The sequence below is a fragment of the Salvelinus fontinalis genome, chromosome 34 (genome assembly GCF_029448725.1).
Source record: "Salvelinus fontinalis isolate EN_2023a chromosome 34, ASM2944872v1, whole genome shotgun sequence".
Taxonomy (NCBI): domain Eukaryota; kingdom Metazoa; phylum Chordata; class Actinopteri; order Salmoniformes; family Salmonidae; genus Salvelinus; species Salvelinus fontinalis.
In genome coordinates this window covers 29272461-29292845 of record NC_074698.1, presented here as the reverse complement: position 1 = coordinate 29292845, position 20385 = coordinate 29272461, and the positions used below count along the sequence as shown (strand labels likewise).

The window sequence follows — 20385 nt, the reverse complement described above, 5'->3', positions numbered from 1 at the left end:
GAAGACTGAAAAGACGCCCTCACTGTAAAAGTCACACATTCTTTTGTATGCTGTATAAACATGAAAACATTCCTTCCTTCATGCAATCTCTAACGCTAAAATAACAAATCAAGTTTATTGAATTGAATTGAATAACTTACCTGAATGTCTTTTCTCCTCAGGTGAGAAGCCGTACATCTGTCCATACGAGGGCTGCAACAAGCGCTACTCCAACTCCAGCGACCGCTTCAAGCACACACGCACCCACTACGTGGACAAGCCCTACTACTGCAAGATGGCCGGCTGCCTGAAGCGCTACACAGACCCTAGCTCCCTCCGTAAGCACATCAAGGCCCACGGCCACTCTGTAGCCCAGGAGCAAGGCTCTCCGGGTGGGCTGAGCTCCCTGCTCAAGGTGGGTCCCCTGGGGGTGGGGATGGGTGGAGGAGGGGGGAAGCTGGGGGAGTCGGAGCTGAGCTACATCAGTGGGGCCCATATCATCATCCCCAGCGCCGCTGCCGCTCTCCTGGGGGGCCACGCTCTGCAGGGCCTGGCGGGCTCCATCCCTCTATCCCGCCTCGCCCCCCGGCCCCTGGACCTGAGCACACTGGGGGGGTGCCCCAGCTCCCCTTGCACCACCTCCATCCTGTCCTTCAATGGTTCTCCTCTGAGCCTGTCCACCAAGTCGTCCCTGGGGCTCTCCCCGGCCTTCCCCTCCTCAGCCCTGGGGCTGGGGCCCACCATGGTGCCCGTGTCCCTAGGAGGATCCATGGGGTCGTCCGCCTCAGAGCGCAGGGCCCACCACCACGGGTGTCACCACAAGGGGAAAATTGGGGGGGAGGAGGGGAAGGACAAGCTTCATCGTGGGGGGGTGCTGAACCTCTCCACGGGGGCCTCCCATGACCCCCTGTCCTGGGTGGTCATTCCCTCCGGCACGGTTGTGCTCAAGCCAGCTGTAGTCAACTAACACACACACACACACACACATTCCAGAGGAGTTCAAGGGGGGCTGAGAAAACGTAGAAAAAGGTAGAAAAAAATTGACACGTGAAAAGAAAGAAAGTCTACTTTCAGGCAACTTAAACTTAACAACAAAGTCCACACCTCAGTTTGTAAAATTGGCTCGGACAAAAAAATGTTTTATTCATAAGAGAAAGGTAAACTGAGGTATCTGGTACTGCTATCTTTGCATTTATCTAGCACATTTTGGGACCATCAACAACTCATAAATACATTTCAATCATGTGTAATTTTGTATTATTTCATAAGGCTTGCAACAGCGGCCCTCCTCACCTCTTCACCACATTCTCTGTCTCTGGCTTTTCTAACTTACGGTACCTTTGTTTCTGGACGGGCTCCATTGAAACGACAGTCTTCTAATGCTCTGTGTCCTTGCTCAAGCTCCACCTCATGTGTATGTATTGATAATGTTCATGTTGACAGTGTGCTCTGTGGCCTAGCAGTGAGGTAGACACACTAATGAAACAGTAGGAGGCACTCACTGCTAGGCTAGCAACACACAGTACGTCCCCATTCCGCTGCTTTAAAGGTTACAGAAACTACTTCCTACAAAGTGCTGTGAACACAATTGGACAAACTTCCTGTTTTATCGGAAGTGAAGTCAAACTGATTTAGAAGGGGATTACGGTTTAATTGACTGCATCTCCTTACTTTAAACAGTAGGGCGGTGCTATTGGATGTCAATCAGAGTGCCATCCACAGGAGCACACGCATTATTTGATGATGTGTATGTCAATCAGAATGACATCCAACCAAGGAGCACACAACCGCCTTTTAGTCAGTACATCAACCCAGGCTATAGTGATGTAAACCTCACAACTGCTGCTAACCTCTCAACAACTCTCCTCAAACATAACTGAAACTAAACGTCAGCACTTTGAGGACTATTTTTGACAATCTTTTCCCGATTCGGGGAAGGTGACCATCGTGGACCAGCCCTTTCCACAATGACATGTGACGGGCTTGTTGTTGCAAACTAGGGGCTTGTGTAAGGACGCGGAGCAACTAAAGTCTTAGAAGGCAGACAAACGGTGTTATATCACCCAGCAAATGACCAATATTCTTCTTCTTTTTCTTCTCGGTAACGTCTATGGCACAGGTGTTGTTATGTACCCCCTGGAGGACAGGTGAATTACTCCGGTCAGTCAGCCTCCCAGTCCCATTCTACCAGTCCAATCTATTATTGTCTTGTCTATTATTGTATACTCTACTTGTCAATAACACAGTGAGTTAAGTACTGAGTATGAAAGGTCCACTGTTTAAGTAACACACTGTGTTGTGGAACAGTGTTTGAAATGACCTTTCATTAAAACCAGCTGTGTAAAACAGGTGGCTGTCCAGTGAAGAGTCCTGAGTCCTTGTGGAGTTGGCTGTTGGTTGCTTTGTTCCGAGTTCAACAGTCCCACATTGTGACAAAAAATATCCAGCCTTGAGGGTAGACTGGGAGCTGTGTATCCTGAACCACAGGGTGTGTGACACATTAATGGCTGATTGACACTATAGGGCTGACTCTAACCGTACCGTGCTGGTTCGGATTTTCTTTTCACATTGTTCTGTTAAGCATGTTTCCAGCATCATGGCGTAACCAGGCCAGGCTGCCACAGTTAGGCATGGTTTGGCCCGCGGTGTGAATCAGGCTTTACTGCTACGTAGAGCTGGGCTGGTCACAGAACCACAGCCACACTAGAAACTGCATCACTTCACTTTTCCAAGGAAGTGGGGTTAATTCGCAGACTTCTAGAACAACTTACTTATGTTAGAATCCGTATGGTTTGATTGATGCATTCAAAATGCACTTATACCGTACACACCAATGTCTTTGTTACGTTTTACAAAACATGGAACTGCCAACTTGTACTTGTAGCTCTCTGGAAACATTTTGTCTTTCTCTTTCCATCTTCACTACCTTGGTTTTCCCTTAATTTACGCTCAGGCTTGAAACGGCCACCTTTCTCTGTGGACTCTGGGGTCCTTCCACAAGCTGGCATCGCAGAGATATGATGTATGTAGAATGTTGAGTGAACCATGTTATGTGGGTATAGGAGGGGAGGTGAGCATCTCAACACACGAAACATTCCCCTGAAGAGCCAAATACCCCTCCCCCTCTACTCACTCTCTCTCCATCTTTCTTTAAAGGTCTTACATTTCCATTTTCCATGACGGCATGTCCATACTTTATTTTCCATGACGGCATGTCCATACTTTATTTTCCATGACGGCATGTCCATACTTTATTTTCCATGACGGATGTCCATACTTTATTTTCCATGACGGTATGTCCATACTTTATTTTCCATGACGGTATGTCCATACTTTATTTTCCATGACGGTATGTCCATACTTTACTTTCCATGACGGCATGTCCATTGTTTTGAGAATAATTACAGTTATGGTTGTTTTTGTTAGTCATTTGTTTGTTGTTTTGTCATGGATGTTCAGACGAGACATTTTCTGATGTTGAAGCTTGGTTTTATATTTCTTGTGATGGCTGCTCTGTAACTCAGCTTTCTCCCTGGGCTGGCCCGGGATATGGACGGGCTGTAGGGATGATGCTCCTTCCTGTCCTGAACAGGGTTGTGTTCATTAGGACATGCAACAGAAAACAGAAAAACATGTTTTGCAATGGAAAAGTAGCGTTTCTGAGCGTTGGACACATCCACATAGTCCCTTCCTTTCCGTCCGTTTGGTGCCTAATGAACACGACCCAGGTGAGTGGGGTCAGGGGATGGACAATTTATAATAATACTAATAAGATATAATCCTCACTGACAATCACACAGTTATAGAAGAGGCCCTGTACAGATCCTCACTCTGTGGAGAGAGTGCACACCCTCTGAGTCCATCTATTGGCAGGGTTTACCTCCAGACCCACACACTCTCTGAGTTCATCTATTGCAGGGTTTACCTCCAGACCCACACACTCTCTGAGTCCATCTATTGACAGGGTTTACCTCCAGACCCACACACCCTCTGAGTAAATCTATTGACAGGGTTTACCTCCAGACCCACACACTCTCTGAGTCCATCTATTGACAGGGTTTACCTCCAGACCCACACACTCTCTGAGTCCATCTATTGGCAGGGTTTACCTCCAGACCCACACACTCTCTGAGTCCATCTATTGACAGGGTTTACCTCCAGACCCACACACTCTCTGAGTCCATCTATTGACAGGGTTTACCTCCAGACCCACACACTCTCTGAGTCCATCTATTGACAGGGTTTACCTCCAGACCCACACACTCTCTGAGTCCATCTATTGACAGGGTTTACCTCCAGACCCACACACTCTCTGAGTAAATCTATTGACAGGGTTTACCTCCAGACCCACACACTCTCTGAGTCCATCTATTGGCAGGGTTTACCTCCAGACCCACACACCCTCTGAGTCCATCTATTGACATAGAGGGCATCTGTTAGGGATTGGGTTTAGCAGACCTAGGGCTAGGCTAGACGAAGGGTTTAACAGACCTAGGGCTAGGCTAGACGAAGGGTTTAGCAGACCTAGGGCTAGGCTAGACGAAGGGTTTAACAGACCTAGGGCTAGGCTAGACGATGGGTTTAGCAGACCTAGGGCTAGGCTAGACGAAGGGTTTAACATACATAGGGCTAGGCTAGACGAAGGGTTTAACAGACCTAGGGCTAGGCTAGACGAAGGGTTTAGCAGACCTAGGGCTAGGCTAGACGAAGGGTTTAACAGACCTAGGGCTAGGCTAGACGAAGGGTTTAGCAGACCTAGGGCTAGGCTAGACGAAGGGTTTAACAGACCTAGGGCTAGGCTAGACGAAGGGTTTAACAGACCTAGGGCTAGGCTAGACGAAGGGTTTACCAGACCTAGGGCTAGGCTAGACTAAGGGTGTAACAGACCTAGGTTTAGAGGAAGGGATCCTCAGGACAACATCAACTGAACGAATTACAATCTGAACATCTAAAATGGTGGGTAGCCTGGAGAGGGGGGGGGGGGGGGGGTGAATGGAGAAATGAATGAACAGGGTAGAGAGAGCGCATCCCACCCTCACCAGGGCCTCTCGTCTCTGAAGTCAGTGCCCATCCCGTTTCTCTCTCTCTCCCTGCCTGATGCTGCCAGCCAGCAGGGAAACTAGGTCACTGAACTCTGTCTGCTCTCTGTTTTTTGTATATAAATTAAAGCCAAAAGGCTGAACTCTCTCACTCCCTCTAGCCGGTCAGTGGTCGCCACAAAGCTTTTCACCAGAGGAGGGTTAGAGTAAAAAACACACACACATAGGCAGGCACACACACACACAAACAGGCACACACACACACACACACACACACACACACACACACACACACACACAAACAGGCAGGCAGGCACACACACAGGCAGGCAGGCACACACACAAACAGGCAGTCACACACACAAACAGGCAGTCACACACATAAACAGGCACACAAACACACAAACAGGCACACAAACACACAAACAGGCACACAAACACACAAACAGTCACACAAACACACAAACAGGCAGGCACTCACACAAACAGGCACGTATGCAGACAGACAGGGTAAAACACTAAAACATGCATGCGCGCCCTCACACACACAGTAAACAAACCCAAATATCCAGTATAATCCTCTCTGGCTAAATATGTTTGGGGTTTTTAAGGAGTGGGTCAAAATAAGTCATGTTGCGCCGGAGGCTGCAGTGCTATCTCTGACATGCCAAGGGAGGATTTGTGCTGAGCAGATTCACTGCATATTTCTATTTCTGCCTCGACCACTCTTAATCACTGTGGTCACACACACGGAGAGCTGCACACATGTACACACTCTCTAGCCTCCTCTTTGGTGGCCAGTATTTCTATCTCCCTCCAGGCAGGCTTGGTAGAAGCAAACCACCTCCATGTCAGTGGACCGAGCTCCAGTGTGATTTCAGAGTCAGATGATGTCACCAGTAACAGGTGTTAAGTAGGCTAGGTTTCCCTGGCAACAGTGGAATCCTCAGACATGACTGTTCTCCCCAGTCCAATCCCCTCTGTCCTTTCATCCCTTCATCTCTCTCTCCTCCTCTGTCTCTATTGCTCATTGAAGCCAGAGAGAGAGAGGAGTGTTCTGGTAGCCTGGTCCCAGATCTGTTTGTTCAGTCTGACGAATTCATGACAATGACAATAGGAGTTGACAAGACAGCACAAGCAGATCTGGGACCAGGCTAGGGTTCTAGGCTGCTGGGTGGAGAAAGCTGAAATTGACACGGATCCTATTCCAGGTTCCACATATTTCAATATAAAAATAAGCTGTTTGAATCATTAACCCTTTGGGCACGTTCTGTCATGTAATGTTCTGCACTTTTGTCTTCCCCATGAGTCTTTATATTATAGGGGATATGCCAATTGCCAACAGTTGAAAATGTCAAATGTATAAGTCAATTCATTCTCAGTGGGTTGATATGGTTCTGTAATTTGCTGGTTTTGAGGACCAAAACAATAACTTTTATGTTGGATTTATGTTTTCTTTTTTAGAATTAACCCCTATCTGTCATAGTTGAAAAGAAGCGGTACTTTTTTCCTGAAAGGGTTAAAAACAAAAAGCTATTTGACGCCAATGAATAATTAAGCTATAACGAGAGTCACAGTATGTGCTTAACACAGGAAAATTTGGGGCACTAACTTGTGATAGCTAGCAATATTAGTGCCACTTACAAGGGATGCCATTCATTGACTGAAGTGCCACAGCAGTGCGCAAAGGGTTAATTCAAGACTAAGGCCACGAGAGGCCTGTATCCAAGTTATTTTTTGCACATTTTTTGAGATATTTTAAATGTCAGTATTTTAAAACATATTCCAAGTGCCTTTTATTATAAGTGAAAATATAGAAGATATAAAAATATATGAAAAATTAAATATATATATATGAATATATATTTTTTCCTGGCATCGTGTTCTCGAGGTTCCTGAACATGCTTCATTTTAGAGTTGTAAAAGTCTCCAATTGGTACAACATAGCTGTGTGCTTCTGTTTTAGAGGAATTTTATTACGATAATGTCAATGGAAAGAAAATGTTTAATAAAATCGCATTTGATACAATTTATTTGTCATTTTTCAGTTACTACATCCGGAGTGCTGCATCACACCACACCTTATATTGTTTTTAAATCACATCTCAATTCTATTTTAAGTGTTAAAAACGATTCCACAACAACTCAAGTTTATAACTGGCTTTTTAAAAGTGACTAGTTGTTGCCTCTGATGACATGCCCTCCAATGCTGAAGAGGTTCTCCACAACTGAAAAAGATGCTTGAACATATAGGTACTCGGCAGCAATTCTGTTCAGTGTTAGACAGGAACTGCTGTGTGTCTTCCGGAATTACAGAGAATCAGCCATTGGGATCAGCAGCAGATGTCGGATGTGGGTTGATGAGGTACTACAATCTCTGGTCTTGTGGCAAGTGCACCCTCTATCCATCACTATGGGTACTCCAAAATCTCTTTCTTGATTTGCTAAAGGGCAAAGATAGTGGATAAATGAAGATAGTTCACTCAGGCCGTTTACCATTTTAAATGGTAATTTCCGGTTAAATTAACTGGGTGTGTCTCCCACAGAAACCAATGCAAGAGCAACTAGGTCTGGTCAACAAGTGTTTCCCAAACTCGGTCCTGCCCCTCCATAGCACTACACAGCTGATTCAAATAATCAACACATCAACAAGCTTGTATTATTTGAATAAGCTGTGTAGTGCTATGGAGAGAAAAAACATGCAGCTCTTGGGGTCCTGAGGACAGATTTTAGTTAACACTCTTAGTTCATTGACTTTCACTAAACCATCAAATAAAATACTAAAACACTGAGTGGGGTGTTTGGCTTCCTCTTCCATCTCTCCTATTGGGTACAGCGTCTTCTGTTTGTTGAGTTCTGCTCAGGCAATTGATTTCTTTAGGCTTTTGTCAAGCTTGTCACTATACTCAGTGGTGGATCAATGTAAACCAACGCTTACACAGATATGGGGAAAGTTTGGAGAATTGGGACACACACCCTCAGATGGTTGTAGAGTCCTCTGATGCATGGAATGACGTAGGTGGCTTTGACAATGTCAGATCCTTGAACACATCAGTGGCAACATTGACCGGCGTTAGATTGACATCACAACATCAGCAACGACTCATTTATTATGGATTATTTCCCAGACAAGCGAGGGTCAAAACTAGGGTTGAATGGCGGGAACCCGGATACCGAGATTTACCACCCAAAACCACTCCCTTTTCCAGGGATAAATAACAGTGAGAAACCGGTAAATTATAATAAATGATTTATATGAACAGCATGATGTGAAATGGAACTGTTAAATGATATGCGATGTCTAAATATGGCTTCTCCACGGCCTTCTCGCTGCTCTCTGCATGATCAGTCATCAATGCTCAGTCATCAATCTTCGGACAGGCAGCCCACCTCACTATGGAGTGAAGTTCACAATGCATGTAGACCTATCATCCCATCATGGTAATTTTTTTCTGGTCACAGGTAGGACTACATTTGCTGCAGCAAAGCCTATGCTACAGTAATATAATGACCGAATGGCTTTCGGGGTCACCTTATTTTCTTTTGTAAAGATATATATTTTTTAATTGTAGCTGCAGAGTTTTAAAACAGCCTATCACTTGAACATTGTTGCTTTAAATCAGTACACACGAGCACTCTCTTGCAGTCTTTCTCAATTCCATTCAAATTGCCTCCAAATAGATTATATAGGCATAGATATCGATGTCCTAGCCTACCTCTTTCAGATAGTACATTTAATGCAGTATTTGTGTTATATTTAAGTAATGAATGATGGGTAATGCATAATAACTTCAAATGTATAGCCTCTGTCTCTTGCGCAATACGCACGCACCTGTGCGCCGCTGGCCTCTCTCTTAAAAAACGCACCTGTGCTCCGCTGGCCTCTCTCTTAAAAAACGCACCTGTGCTCCGCTGGCCTCTCTCTTAAAAAAAACACCTGTGCTCCGCTGGCCTCTCTCTTAAAAAACACACCTGTGCTCCGCTGGCCTCTCTCTTAAAAAACACACCTGTGCTCCGCTGGCCTCTCTCTTAAAAACACACCTGTGCTCAGCTGGCCTCTCTCTTAAAAACACACCTGTGCTCCGCTGGCCTCTCTCTTAAAAACACACCTGTGCTCAGCTGGCCTCTCTCTTAAAAACACACCTGTGCTCCGCTGGCCTCTCTCTTAAAAACACACCTGTGCTCAGCTGGCCTCTCTCTTAAAAACACACCTGTGCTCCGCTGGCCTCTCTCTTAAAAACACACCTGTGCTCCGCTGGCCTCTCTCTTAAAAAACACAACTGTGCTCCGCTGGCCTCTCTCTTAAAAAACACACCTGTGCTCCGCTGGCCTCTCTCTTAAAAACACACCTGTGCTCCGCTGGCCTCTCTCTTAAAAAATGCACATGTGCTCCGCTGGCCTCTCTCTTAAAAAATGCACCTGTGCTCCGCTGGCCTCTCTCTTAAAAAACGCTGCTTAGCTCTTGGAGTCTCATGTAGAAAAAGCTAGACTAAAATAGCTTGCTGGACCTTTTGTTGCTGTTGCATTTCTTATACCAATAAACTATTCAAAGAGGGACCAATTATAGACATTTTTATATTTCAAAATTGAAATCAAATTCGCTAGCCTACACATGTAACTTTGTGGGCCGCTTGTGCTGCACCAGAATTGCATATTCTCTCCCAACTTTATTATCATGATTTGAAGGAGGTGCATAATTCAGACTGAATTTATGAACACACCCGAAGTCGTAAAATGTCTAGCTAGTAATTTCTTATTCTAGCAAGAGGTTGCATAGCAACAGCATCAACTTCCGGTAGACAGGCGAAGCGCTAGTACGCTCAACTGAAAGAATACCGTTTGTTTACACTTACAGTATACTAAAATGAACTCATACTCATTAAGTATGTAGTATACATGTTGTTAGTTTGGGTAATTTAACACGGCTCATATTTGTATGTGGCTTTATTAACTATCTCCCTCCAGGCAGGCATGGTAGAAGCAATTTAATCATTATTAAATCATTATTAGAATGATTTAAAAAAATATATATATTACATTGTTTGCAAACATATGAAAACAGGTGGTGATCAAAACAGGTGGGGAACCCTGAATGACGGGTCAACACTGAGCCTATTATATATGTATTGGATAATGGCACAATCATTTGGGCTTTTTTGGGCTTGGGCTCATAAAATGTCTAATGTATGGCTCATAAAATGTCTTTAATGTATGGCTCATAAAATGTCTTTAATGTATGGCTCATAAAATGTCTTTAATGTTGGGCTCATAAAATGTCTTTAATGTTTGGCTCATAAAATGTCTTTAATGTTGGGCTCATAAAATGTATTTAATGTTGGGCTCATAAAATGACCATGCCTCAGGACTATCTGGCATGATGACTCCTTGCTGTCCCCAGTCCACCTGGCCGTGCTGCTGCTCCAATTTCAACTGTTCTGCCTGCGGCTATGGAACCCTGACCTGTTCACCAGACGTACTACCTTGTCACAGACCTGCTGTTTTCAACTCTCTAGAGACAGCACGAGTAGTAGAGATACTCTGAATGATCGGCTATGAAAAGCCAACTGACATTTACTCCTGAGGGTGCTGACCTATTGCACCCTCGACAACCACTGTGATTATTATTATTTGACCCTGCTGGTCATCAATGAACATTTGAACATCTTGGCCATGTTCTGTTATAATCTCCACCCGGCACAGCCAGAAGAGGACTGGCCACCCCTCATAGCCTGGTTCCTCTCTAGGTTTCTTCCTAGGTTTTGGCCTTTCTAGGGAGTTTTTCCTAGCCACCGTGTTTCTACACCTGCATTGCTTGCTGTTTGGGGTTTCTGTACAGCACTTTGTGACATCAGCTGATGTAAGAAGGGCTTTATAAATACATTTGATTGATTGATCAAATGTCTTTAATGTTGGGCTCATCAGGCTCAGGTAGCATCGGTCTTGAATTTTCGATCAAATCACTAATCAAAGCCAGACATTGGCCTATTTATATGCTTTTGAATTATATGCTTTTGAATTACACTTCCGGTAAATACCATGTTACCGTGTTACCTGGGAGAAAAGTGATTCATTCTCGCGATGGAACATTTGTACAATAAACCTAGTCAAAACAAGGACCCGTATACATTTTACCAATATCAACTAGGAATACACCATAGAAATGAACTTAAGCAGGGGTGTATTCACTAGGACTCAAACAGAACCAAACGAAGTGAAATGGGGAGGGACCAATTGTATTCTTCCAACAGAAACTTGTTTTTTCCGTTTGGAGTAAACGTTTTGTTTTAAATCATTTTGGAACTAATGATTACACCCCAGGTATCTTATATGGCAAATCAATCAGTTTGCTTAAGGACAGGTGAGGTCAAGTCTCAATAAGCAGTGACTCCTCTTCTGGAATGTGATTGGAGCATCACTGAAACCATCATCAGCCAACCTCCTAATATGGGTACCTAAATGTTAACCTAATTTGGTTAACAAGCTTCCTGAATGAATCAATTTCTGGGTATTTTTGGGGTGCATCTCTGCATCTCTGAAGTCTGAAGTGGCTAATGGCTACCCCTACATGTCTCTCTCAACCCATGTAGCAACAGTTGCTAATATAACAATTTATTATAATTATTGTATTACATAACAATAGTTTATTTTGCATTATATTTGGAGGTAACCGTTTTTTGGTTACACAGGATGGCTCTACTCCTAGTAACAAAACCTGCTCCATTATTCCATTATGGAGGCCTACACTACTGTAACCAACCACACAGTGGCAGCATTGTGATGTAGATGTGACAACATGAATGAGCATTTGTTGCAATTTCAAATACTAATGTTTATGACCCAGGTCTAATTCACAGGTTGGGTTCATTAGAGCACAATGCGGAAATTAAAATTAGTGTTTCTTATTGGCCAATTCCAGGTATAGAACCTCCCCGATTCAGTCCGGTTTCTTCCGTTTGGTGCATAATGAACACGACCCCTCGTACAGAGCCATACACACAGAGACATGGGTTGAGAAAAGGATAAGGCTTTTATTGAGGGTATAATTTACAGTGGGTGGGGTTGGGAGGGGGGCGCTTCATGTTTCTGGTGTCTGTTGCTTCTGCTCTGGTGGGGGTTTGGGTTGACTGTCCTGTGTCTGAATAGAGAGCTCCTCATCTAGACGCTCCTTCGCTCTCACCACCTTCAAATACACAGAGGGACGGACATGGACGGACACAAGCAGACAGGACACACACACACACACACACACACACACACACACACACACACACACACACACACACACACACACACACACACACACACACACACACACACACACACACACACACACACACACACACACACACACACACACACACACACACACACACACACACACAGGACACACAGAATTAACTGATCAAAATCCTTAGCAGTGCACCTCAATACATGGCTAATCATATGTGTCTACTGTTCTGTTTTCATAATGACACATTGACATTGTAAAAATTCATTTAGGCTACCACTGGATCTGGCATGTGGTGTCCTAATATAAGGCATGATCATGATAGTGACTACAGATCTAAGAATGTGCGCTATCACAAGCCTAATTGAAATTATCATCAGGACAGCTCTGTGCAAGACTGTACAAGGACCAAAGAGGTATGAAGCCCAAGAGACTCAACTTGCCATTACGCCCTATGAATACCTCAAGGAGGTGGTCTGAGTCTTCATAGTTACAAGGAAGCAATTGCTTGTTGAATCACATGGTTTCAAGCCTCTCTGGCACTAGTAAGCACTGGCTCGCACAGAGATGGCTCGATACTGGAAATGAAACAAGGAACCTCACCTTGGACTGTAGATAGAAGGAGCCGCCCACTGCCTTGTCGTTGACTTTAAAAAGGTGTTCATAGTTCTGTTGACAAAGTACAGCAGGTCAGTCATGAACAGGTTGGCCCCACCAATGGCCTAATATGGAAATACATTTACAACCATATACAGACACTTGTCTGTCTTGTATGTAGGCCACATGAGGGAACTTCCTGTCTTCTAAATGTGTGAGTGTGGCCCTGTCCAGAAAACCCCCTAGCCCGCGCCCTACCCCATAGACAGTGTAAATATGACTGGATTGGGATTAACAACATGCAACATCTCCTCCTAGCCTGTTAGGGGACAAGATGGAGGTACCGGTACATTGTTTATACCCATCCAATCATCTGTGTGTTGTGAAGTTCCTAGAGCAGGGACAGGGACGGGGCAGGGACAGGGCTGAGGCAGGGACAGGGGTTAACAGAGGCAGGGACAGGGGCTAGGGCATGGACGGGGCAGAGGCAGGGGCTAGGGCAGGGACAGGGCAGGGGCTAGGGCAGGGACAGGGCAGGGGCTAGGGCAGGGACAGAGCAGGGGCTAGGGCAGGGCAGGGGACAGGGCAGGGACAGGGCAGGGACAGGGCAGGGGCTAGGGCAGGGACAGGGCAGGGACAGGGCAGGGCCTGTGTTCTCTGGGTGTTGTCTTCAATGTACTTTAAAGTGTGTGTACCTTCTGGAGCTCCTCAGGGGTGAGCGTGGCCATATTGAGGATCTGCTGGGCCTCCTGTAAGGTCATCCCAGTGAGACTAGAGGCTGCTGCTGACTGCTGGCCGGCACGCCCCCTGGCCTCCGCTGCAGCTTGACTGGCTGCAGACACAGACAGAAGAGACAGGGTTTGTCACCATCTCAGGTAAGGAAAATTTATGCAACAGAGTTTGTTTCTCTCTCTCAACAGAGAGAAAGGTAGAGAGACAGAAAGACAGACTTAATTAATTTTCAGTCCCTTTTACATTGAAATATCATACAAAAGCATTGTTGAGTGAGGAACATACCTGCATATTCTTGCCGCAATGCACGTGCAAACGCCCGTCCTACTACCTGCGCCCCCATGACAATGATCTGTGCAAGATATTTCGCCTACACAAAGACAAGAGAGAAATTGTTACAACAGTCTGGTTTGGCTGAAGAAGGCCTAGTCTTGTGACAGATTACAGCTCATGATGAATGAATGGCAACCGCAATGCAAACAAAACCCACTTCTCCCCCTCAGCTCACATTAGACCTGACAATGTTTCAAGCAACATTGTGTTGACAGTCAACATCGTGAACCAGCCATAGTCATACTGTTAGGAAAGTGTTTCAGATCAGACAGAGCGAGCAAAGGTAGAGCAGGTTTGATGCATGCGCAGTGACTGTGACTGCAGTGACTGCAGTATGCACAGTGACTGCAGTATGCACAGTGCCGATGAGAGCGTCATTAACTACACTGAACAAACACATCAAACGCAACATGCAATCATTTCTACAATTTTACTGAGTTACAGTTCATATGAGGAAATCAGTCAATTGAAATAAATTCATTAGGCCCTAATCTATGGATTTCACATGACTGTCGGTCACAGGTAGCTTTAAAAGAAAGTAGGGGCGTGGATCAGAAAACCAGTCCGTATCTGATGTGACCACCATTTGCCTTATGCAGCGCATGTTGTCCAACTCCTCTTCAATGGCTGTGCAAAGTTTCTGGATATTGGCGGGAACTGGAACACGCTGTCGTACACGTCGATCCAGAGCATCCCAAACATGCTCAATGGGTGACACTTTTGGTGAGTATGCAGGCCGTGGAAGAACTGGCAGTTTCAGCTTCCAGATCCTTGCGACATGGGGCCGTGCATTGTCATGCTAAAACATGAGGTGAATGACACGACAATGTGCCTCAGGATTTTGTCATGATATCTCGGTGCATTTAAAATTGCCATCAATAAAATGCAATAGTATTCGTTGTCCGTAGCTTATGTCTGGCCATACCATAACCCCACCTACACCATGGGGCACTCTATTCACAACGATGACATCAGCAAACCGCTTGCCCACACAACGCCACACACGTGGTCTGCGGTTGTGAGGCTGGTTGGATGTGCTGCCAAATTCTCTAAAATGACGTTGGAGGTGGCTTATGGTAGTGAAATTAACACGCAATTCTCTGGCGAACATTCCTGCAGTCAGCATGCCAAATGCATGTTCCCTTAAACCTTCGGACATCTGTGGCATTGCGTTGTGACAAAACTGTACATTTTAGAGTGGCCATTTATTGTCCCCAGCACAAGGTGCACCTGTATATTGAACATGCTGTTTAATCAGCTTCTTGATATGCATGCAACACTGGTCAGGTGGATGGATTATCTTGGCAAAGGAGACATGCTCACTGACAGGGTAGTAAAACATTTGCGCACAACATTGAGAAATACGTTTTTTGTGCATATGGAACATTTCTGGGATCTTTTATTTCAGCTCATGAAACATGGGACCAACACTTTACATGTTGCGTTTATATGTATTCCGTGTAGTTAGCTCGCTTATTAAAGCAATAATATGAGCCAGCTTCCTAACGTTAGCTACAAAGGTAGAAGACATATCAAGGATACATTACGGTTGCATAAACTAAATTAGACAGCCAAGATTGGCAAGAGAAGCAAGCAGCGTTTCTCCTTCACAGCTTCCATAATCATGACACAGCAATTTATAGCGTTTCAAAATACAAAAATATCTCACCATTGCTTATACCCGGGTTTATCCGATTATTTATAGCACAGTACACAAAAAGCCGGTGGAGGAGCACGGCGTTTTCACATGTAACCCCATCAAGGTCGCAGTTGGTTCAAAGTTCAAGGGTCAAACTCGGAACAAAGATATTTGAGTTTGATGAAGATCCACAAAACGAAATACTGCTCTCTAGTGGATGGCTGTTTAAATTGCACCAATTTTCATTGCACAGTCTTCATCATCATGTCCTGCCAGCAGATCAGACTCGTTTGCTTACAGCTAGCTGCACTAGGGTCGGACAGCATGACCTCAATCCAGGGATGAGAAATACGTTGTGCTACGAATTGTCCCATTGTGGCAGCGGAAAGATTGAACGACTGCATTTTTTTCCGTAAAACTGCCCTTTTAATCCTCATGCGATGTAGAACGTGCTTTGAACAACAATGGTTAGTCAGCCAATCAGGCTCAGTGCGGGCTGAAAAAGTCAGTGACAAATTCATAACATTGCCTGTTTTTGCAGTAAGCAGGTCCCCTGTACAGTACCTGCGCCGCGGGGGGAGTAGGTTAAGTCAAGGAGCCGGAGGTGAGCTTTGCTGAGTGCCCTAAAGTGATTTTAGTTGAGGTTTCCTATTTAAATACACCGTACCACGTATCCTCCAAGGAGATGTTTTATTGTCTCATGTGCAAGAGATTATTACTCTGTTACTTTGTTTCAAAAAGTACCTTGTATCCTCTAAGGAGATGTTTGATTTAAACCATTAGCTTCTGAGTTAAACAATAAGTGTGTCACTAATCACAGTAGCTGCAGTCCACCATACCATGCCACCAACCGACCTAACACCAGGCGTGCCATGCAGTCATTCATCAGTCCTGTTTGGCAATAGTTAACGTAATTTCATTCACTTTATTGTTCCTTTCCCATTGTTTTCATTCAAGTGAAATAATTGCTTCTATTATCTTTCTCCAGATACCCCTATTGTGGCTTGAGTTGGAAACAGTATTACTGTTGACATTATATTCTAAAATGGTACTAACCACCAGTGGGACATCTGTTATTGCTTTGTACATGATTTTCATGAATTAGGCATATACTTAAGTGTTTTTCTCTTGTCTCCTTCAAGACAATAGGATTAATAATTGCCATATTAGCGTACATTAGAATGTACTCTGGAACTAGTGGGAGGGAATGCTAATGCCACTGAATCATTTTGAATGAATAGAGGCCAGGGCCCATGCACCTTGACTTAACCTACTCCACTCATGTGCGCAGGTACAGGGGACCTGCTTACTGCCAAAACAGGACTCCGTCTGGTCTTCATACTGTACTCTATAGCAATGTTATGAATTTGTCATTGTGAATTAATTTGCTATTGTATGTACTGTTTTTGTCCTTAGAAAGACAGTGTTCACCAGTTATGTTTTTGTCCCTAGAAAGACAGTGTCCACCAGTTATGTTTTTGTCCCTAGAAAGACAGTTATGTTTTTGTCCCTAGAAAGACAGTGTCCACCAGTTATGTTTTTGTCCCTAGAAAGACAGTGTCCACCAGTTATGTTTTTGTCCCTAGAAAGACAGTGTCCACCAGTTATGTTTTTGTCCCTAGAAAGACAGTGTCCACCAGTTATGTTTTTGTTTTATGTTTTAGTTTGACATACTAACCCATTCCCCACAAGGGACGACGTAGTCCGAACACAGCCTGATTTGCTGACTATCCTGTGTTGTTCAACACAAGTTCTAGTGCCATTCGCATGAAGACGAAAAGGGCAGCTATTCGGGAAAACTAGCAGTCGTTCAATCTTCCCGGTGTAACAGTTGGAATAATGGGACAATTCGGAGTACAACACATTTCTCAATCCTGGATTGAGGTACTTTTTCCAAGCCATAACTCACGCCGGCCCTGCGGTGTCTTGATCTACACAGTCATGCTGTCCAACCCCAGTGCAGCTCAGTGTAAACAAGCGTAACGGTAGTGTAGGAGCCATTTTGGCCTGTTTATGAGTTGTGTATATGTTGTCTGTCAAGGGTAATTTTTACTGTTTTGTACTCTAGAGGGCACTATATGTTGGGGTCATGGGTCACTGGTCATGTGTGTATATAGGTAGCACAGGTAACCAGGAAGGGTTATCACAGGTGACCAGGAAGGGTTATCACAGGTGACCGGGAAGGGTTATCACAGGTGACCGGGAAGGGTTATCACAGGTGACCGGGAAGGGTTAGCACAGGTGACCGGGAAGGGTTAGCACAGGTGACCGGGAAGGGTTAGCACAGGTGACCGGGAAGGGTTAGCACAGGTGACCGGGAAGGGTTAGCACAGGTGACCGGGAAGGGTTAGCACAGGTGACCGGGAAGGGTTAGCATAGGTGACCGGGAAGGGTTAGCACAGGTGACCGGGAAGGGTTAGCATAGGTGACCGGGAAGGGTTAGCACAGGTGACCGGGAAGGGTTAGCACAGGTGACCGGGAAGGGTTAGCACAGGTGACCGGGAAGGGTTAGCACAGGTGACCGGGAAGGGTTAGCACAGGTGACCGGGAAGGGTTAGCATAGGTGACCGGGAAGGGTTAGCATAGGTGACCGGGAAGGGTTAGCATAGGTGACCGGGAAGGGTTATCACAGGTGACCGGGAAGGGTTATCACAGGTGACCAGGAAGGGTTATCACAGGTGACCAGGAAGGGTTAGCACAGGTGACCAGGAAGGGTTAGCATAGGTGACCAGGAAGGGTTTTCACAGGTGACCAGGAAGGGTTAGCACAGGTGACCAGGAAGGGTTTCACAGGTGACCAGGAAGGGTTAGCACAGGTGACCAGGAAGGGTTAGCACAGGTGACCAGGAAGGGTTAGCACAGGTGACCAGGAAGGGTTAGCACAGGTGACCAGGAAGGGTTAGCACAGGTGACCAGGAAGGGTTTTCACAGGTGACCAGGAAGGGTTAGCGTATGTGACCAGGAAGGGTTAGCATATGTGACCAGGAAGGGTTAGCACAGGTGACCAGGAAGGGTTAGCACAGGTGACCAGGAAGGGTTAGCATAGGTGACCAGGAAGGGTTAGCATAGGTGACCAGGAAGGGTTTTCACAGGTGACCACGATGGGTTAGCATAGGTGACCAGGAAGGGTTAGCACAGGTGACCAGGAAGGGTTTTCACAGGTGACCAGGAAGGGTTAGCATATGTGACCAGGAAGGGTTAGCACAGGTGACCAGGAAGGGTTAGCACAGGTGACCAGGAAGGGTTAGCACAGGTGACCAGGAAGGGTTAGCACAGGTAACCAGGAAGGGTTAGCACAGGTGACCAGGAAGGGTTAGCACAGGTGACCAGGAAGGGTTAGCACAGGTGACCAGGAAGGGTTAGCACAGGTGACCAGGAAGGGTTAGCACAGGTGACCAGGAAGGGTTAGCACAGGTGACCAGGAAGGGTTAGCATATGTAACCAGGAAGGGTTAGCACAGGTGACCAGGAAGGGTTAGCATATGTAACCAGGAAGGGTTAGCATATGTAACCAGGAAGGGTTAGCACAGGTAACCAGGAAGGGTTATCACAGGTAACCGGGAAGGGTTAGCACAGGTGACCAGGAAGGGTTAGCACAGGTGACCAGGAAGGGTTAGCACAGGTGACCAGGAAGGGTTAGCAAATGTAACCAGGAAGGGTTAGCATATGTAACCAGGAAGGGTTAGCACAGGTGACCAGGAAGGGTTAGCACATGTGACCAGGAAGGGTTAGCATATGTAACCAGGAAGGGTTAGCACAGGTGACCAGGAAGGGTTAGCACAGGTGACCAGGAAGGGTTAGCACATGTGACCAGGAAGGGTTAGCATATGTAACCAGGAAGGGTTAGCACAGGTGACCAGGAAGGGTTAGCACAGGTGACCAGGAAGGGTTAGCACAGGTGACCAGGAAGGGTTAGCACAGGTGACCAGGAAGGGTTAGCACAGGTGACCAGGAAGGGTTAGCACAGGTGACCAGGAAGGGTTAGCACAGGTGACCAGGAAGGGTTAGCACAGGTGACCAGGAAGGGTTAGCACAGGTGACCAGGAAGGGTTAGCACAGGTGACCAGGAAGGGTTAGCACAGGTGACCAGGAAGGGTTAGCACATGTAACCAGGAAGGGTTAGTACAGGTGACCAGGAAGGGTTAGCACATGTAACCAGGAAGGGTTAGCACATGTAACCAGGAAGGGTTAGCACATGTAACCAGGAAGGGTTAGCACAGGTGAGAGGAGAGCACATACAGTTATTACCGTATCACAGATACAGCTTATAGAGTGCATCTCTGTACCCTTTTCTATAGGAATATGTGTTTTGGAGCCATTTATATGCACAATAAATGGAACTTCACCCCAAAAGAGTAACGTTTGGAAAGCTGATTGTTGTGGATGTGTTACGGACAGCTTTCACTTGTGCCAGTGGAAGCACCACTACAGGTCGGGTCGGAGTCTCCTGGCAACATCATGACATAAGTAGATTTACTAGTTTACCCCTTTTTCTTTGTGATTAACAAACATTTTCCCCTTTAAACATAATTTTGTTTTAAGCAACAAATTGAAAGACAAAGAAATGGCATGTGTACAAGGTTCAAACAGTTGTTTATTGCAAGGCAACATGAACATTCCCACAAAACCGTTATTCATAAGATGGACAGAGAAATAATGCATTATTCAAAGTATAAAAGAGATCTTTCTTTTTGTTAATTTCCCAAAGAACAATGTAAGACATTTGAGAGATTGCAGGCACAAAACACATGACAAACACACAGTCAACTGACACCAACAATACCTAGGCCCTACAGTCAACTGACACCAACAATACCTAGGCCCTACAGTCAACTGACAC

The 20385-nt window shown here is 45.5% G+C and overlaps 2 protein-coding genes across 3 annotated transcripts in view; one reads left to right on the top strand and one right to left on the bottom strand.

The window, feature by feature from the left end:
• The window catches only part of LOC129833680 (zinc finger protein GLIS2-like), a 69415-nt gene extending 62368 nt beyond the window's left edge, over positions 1-7047 (top strand). The window contains exon 7 of the mRNA XM_055898427.1: positions 162-7047. Coding sequence (XP_055754402.1) covers positions 162-946 — 785 coding nt within the window. The 3' untranslated portion in view covers positions 947-7047. The remainder of the gene's footprint in view (positions 1-161) is intronic.
• Positions 7048-12026: 4979 nt separating this feature from the next.
• The window catches only part of LOC129833679 (mitochondrial import inner membrane translocase subunit tim16-like), a 26247-nt gene continuing 17888 nt past the window's right edge, over positions 12027-20385 (bottom strand). The window contains exons 1-5 of one of the 2 annotated variants that reach the window (XM_055898425.1): positions 15578-15709; positions 13861-13945; positions 13539-13675; positions 12850-12915; positions 12027-12198 (exon numbers count right to left, since the gene is read on the bottom strand). In XM_055898425.1, the coding sequence (XP_055754400.1) occupies positions 12094-12198; positions 12850-12915; positions 13539-13675; positions 13861-13945; positions 15578-15580 (396 nt within the window). In that variant the 5' untranslated portion in view covers positions 15581-15709 and the 3' untranslated portion in view covers positions 12027-12093. Of the gene's footprint in view, positions 12199-12849; positions 12916-13538; positions 13676-13860; positions 13946-15577; positions 15710-20385 lie in introns of those variants that run through there. The other variant, XM_055898426.1, reaches the window with a different exon arrangement.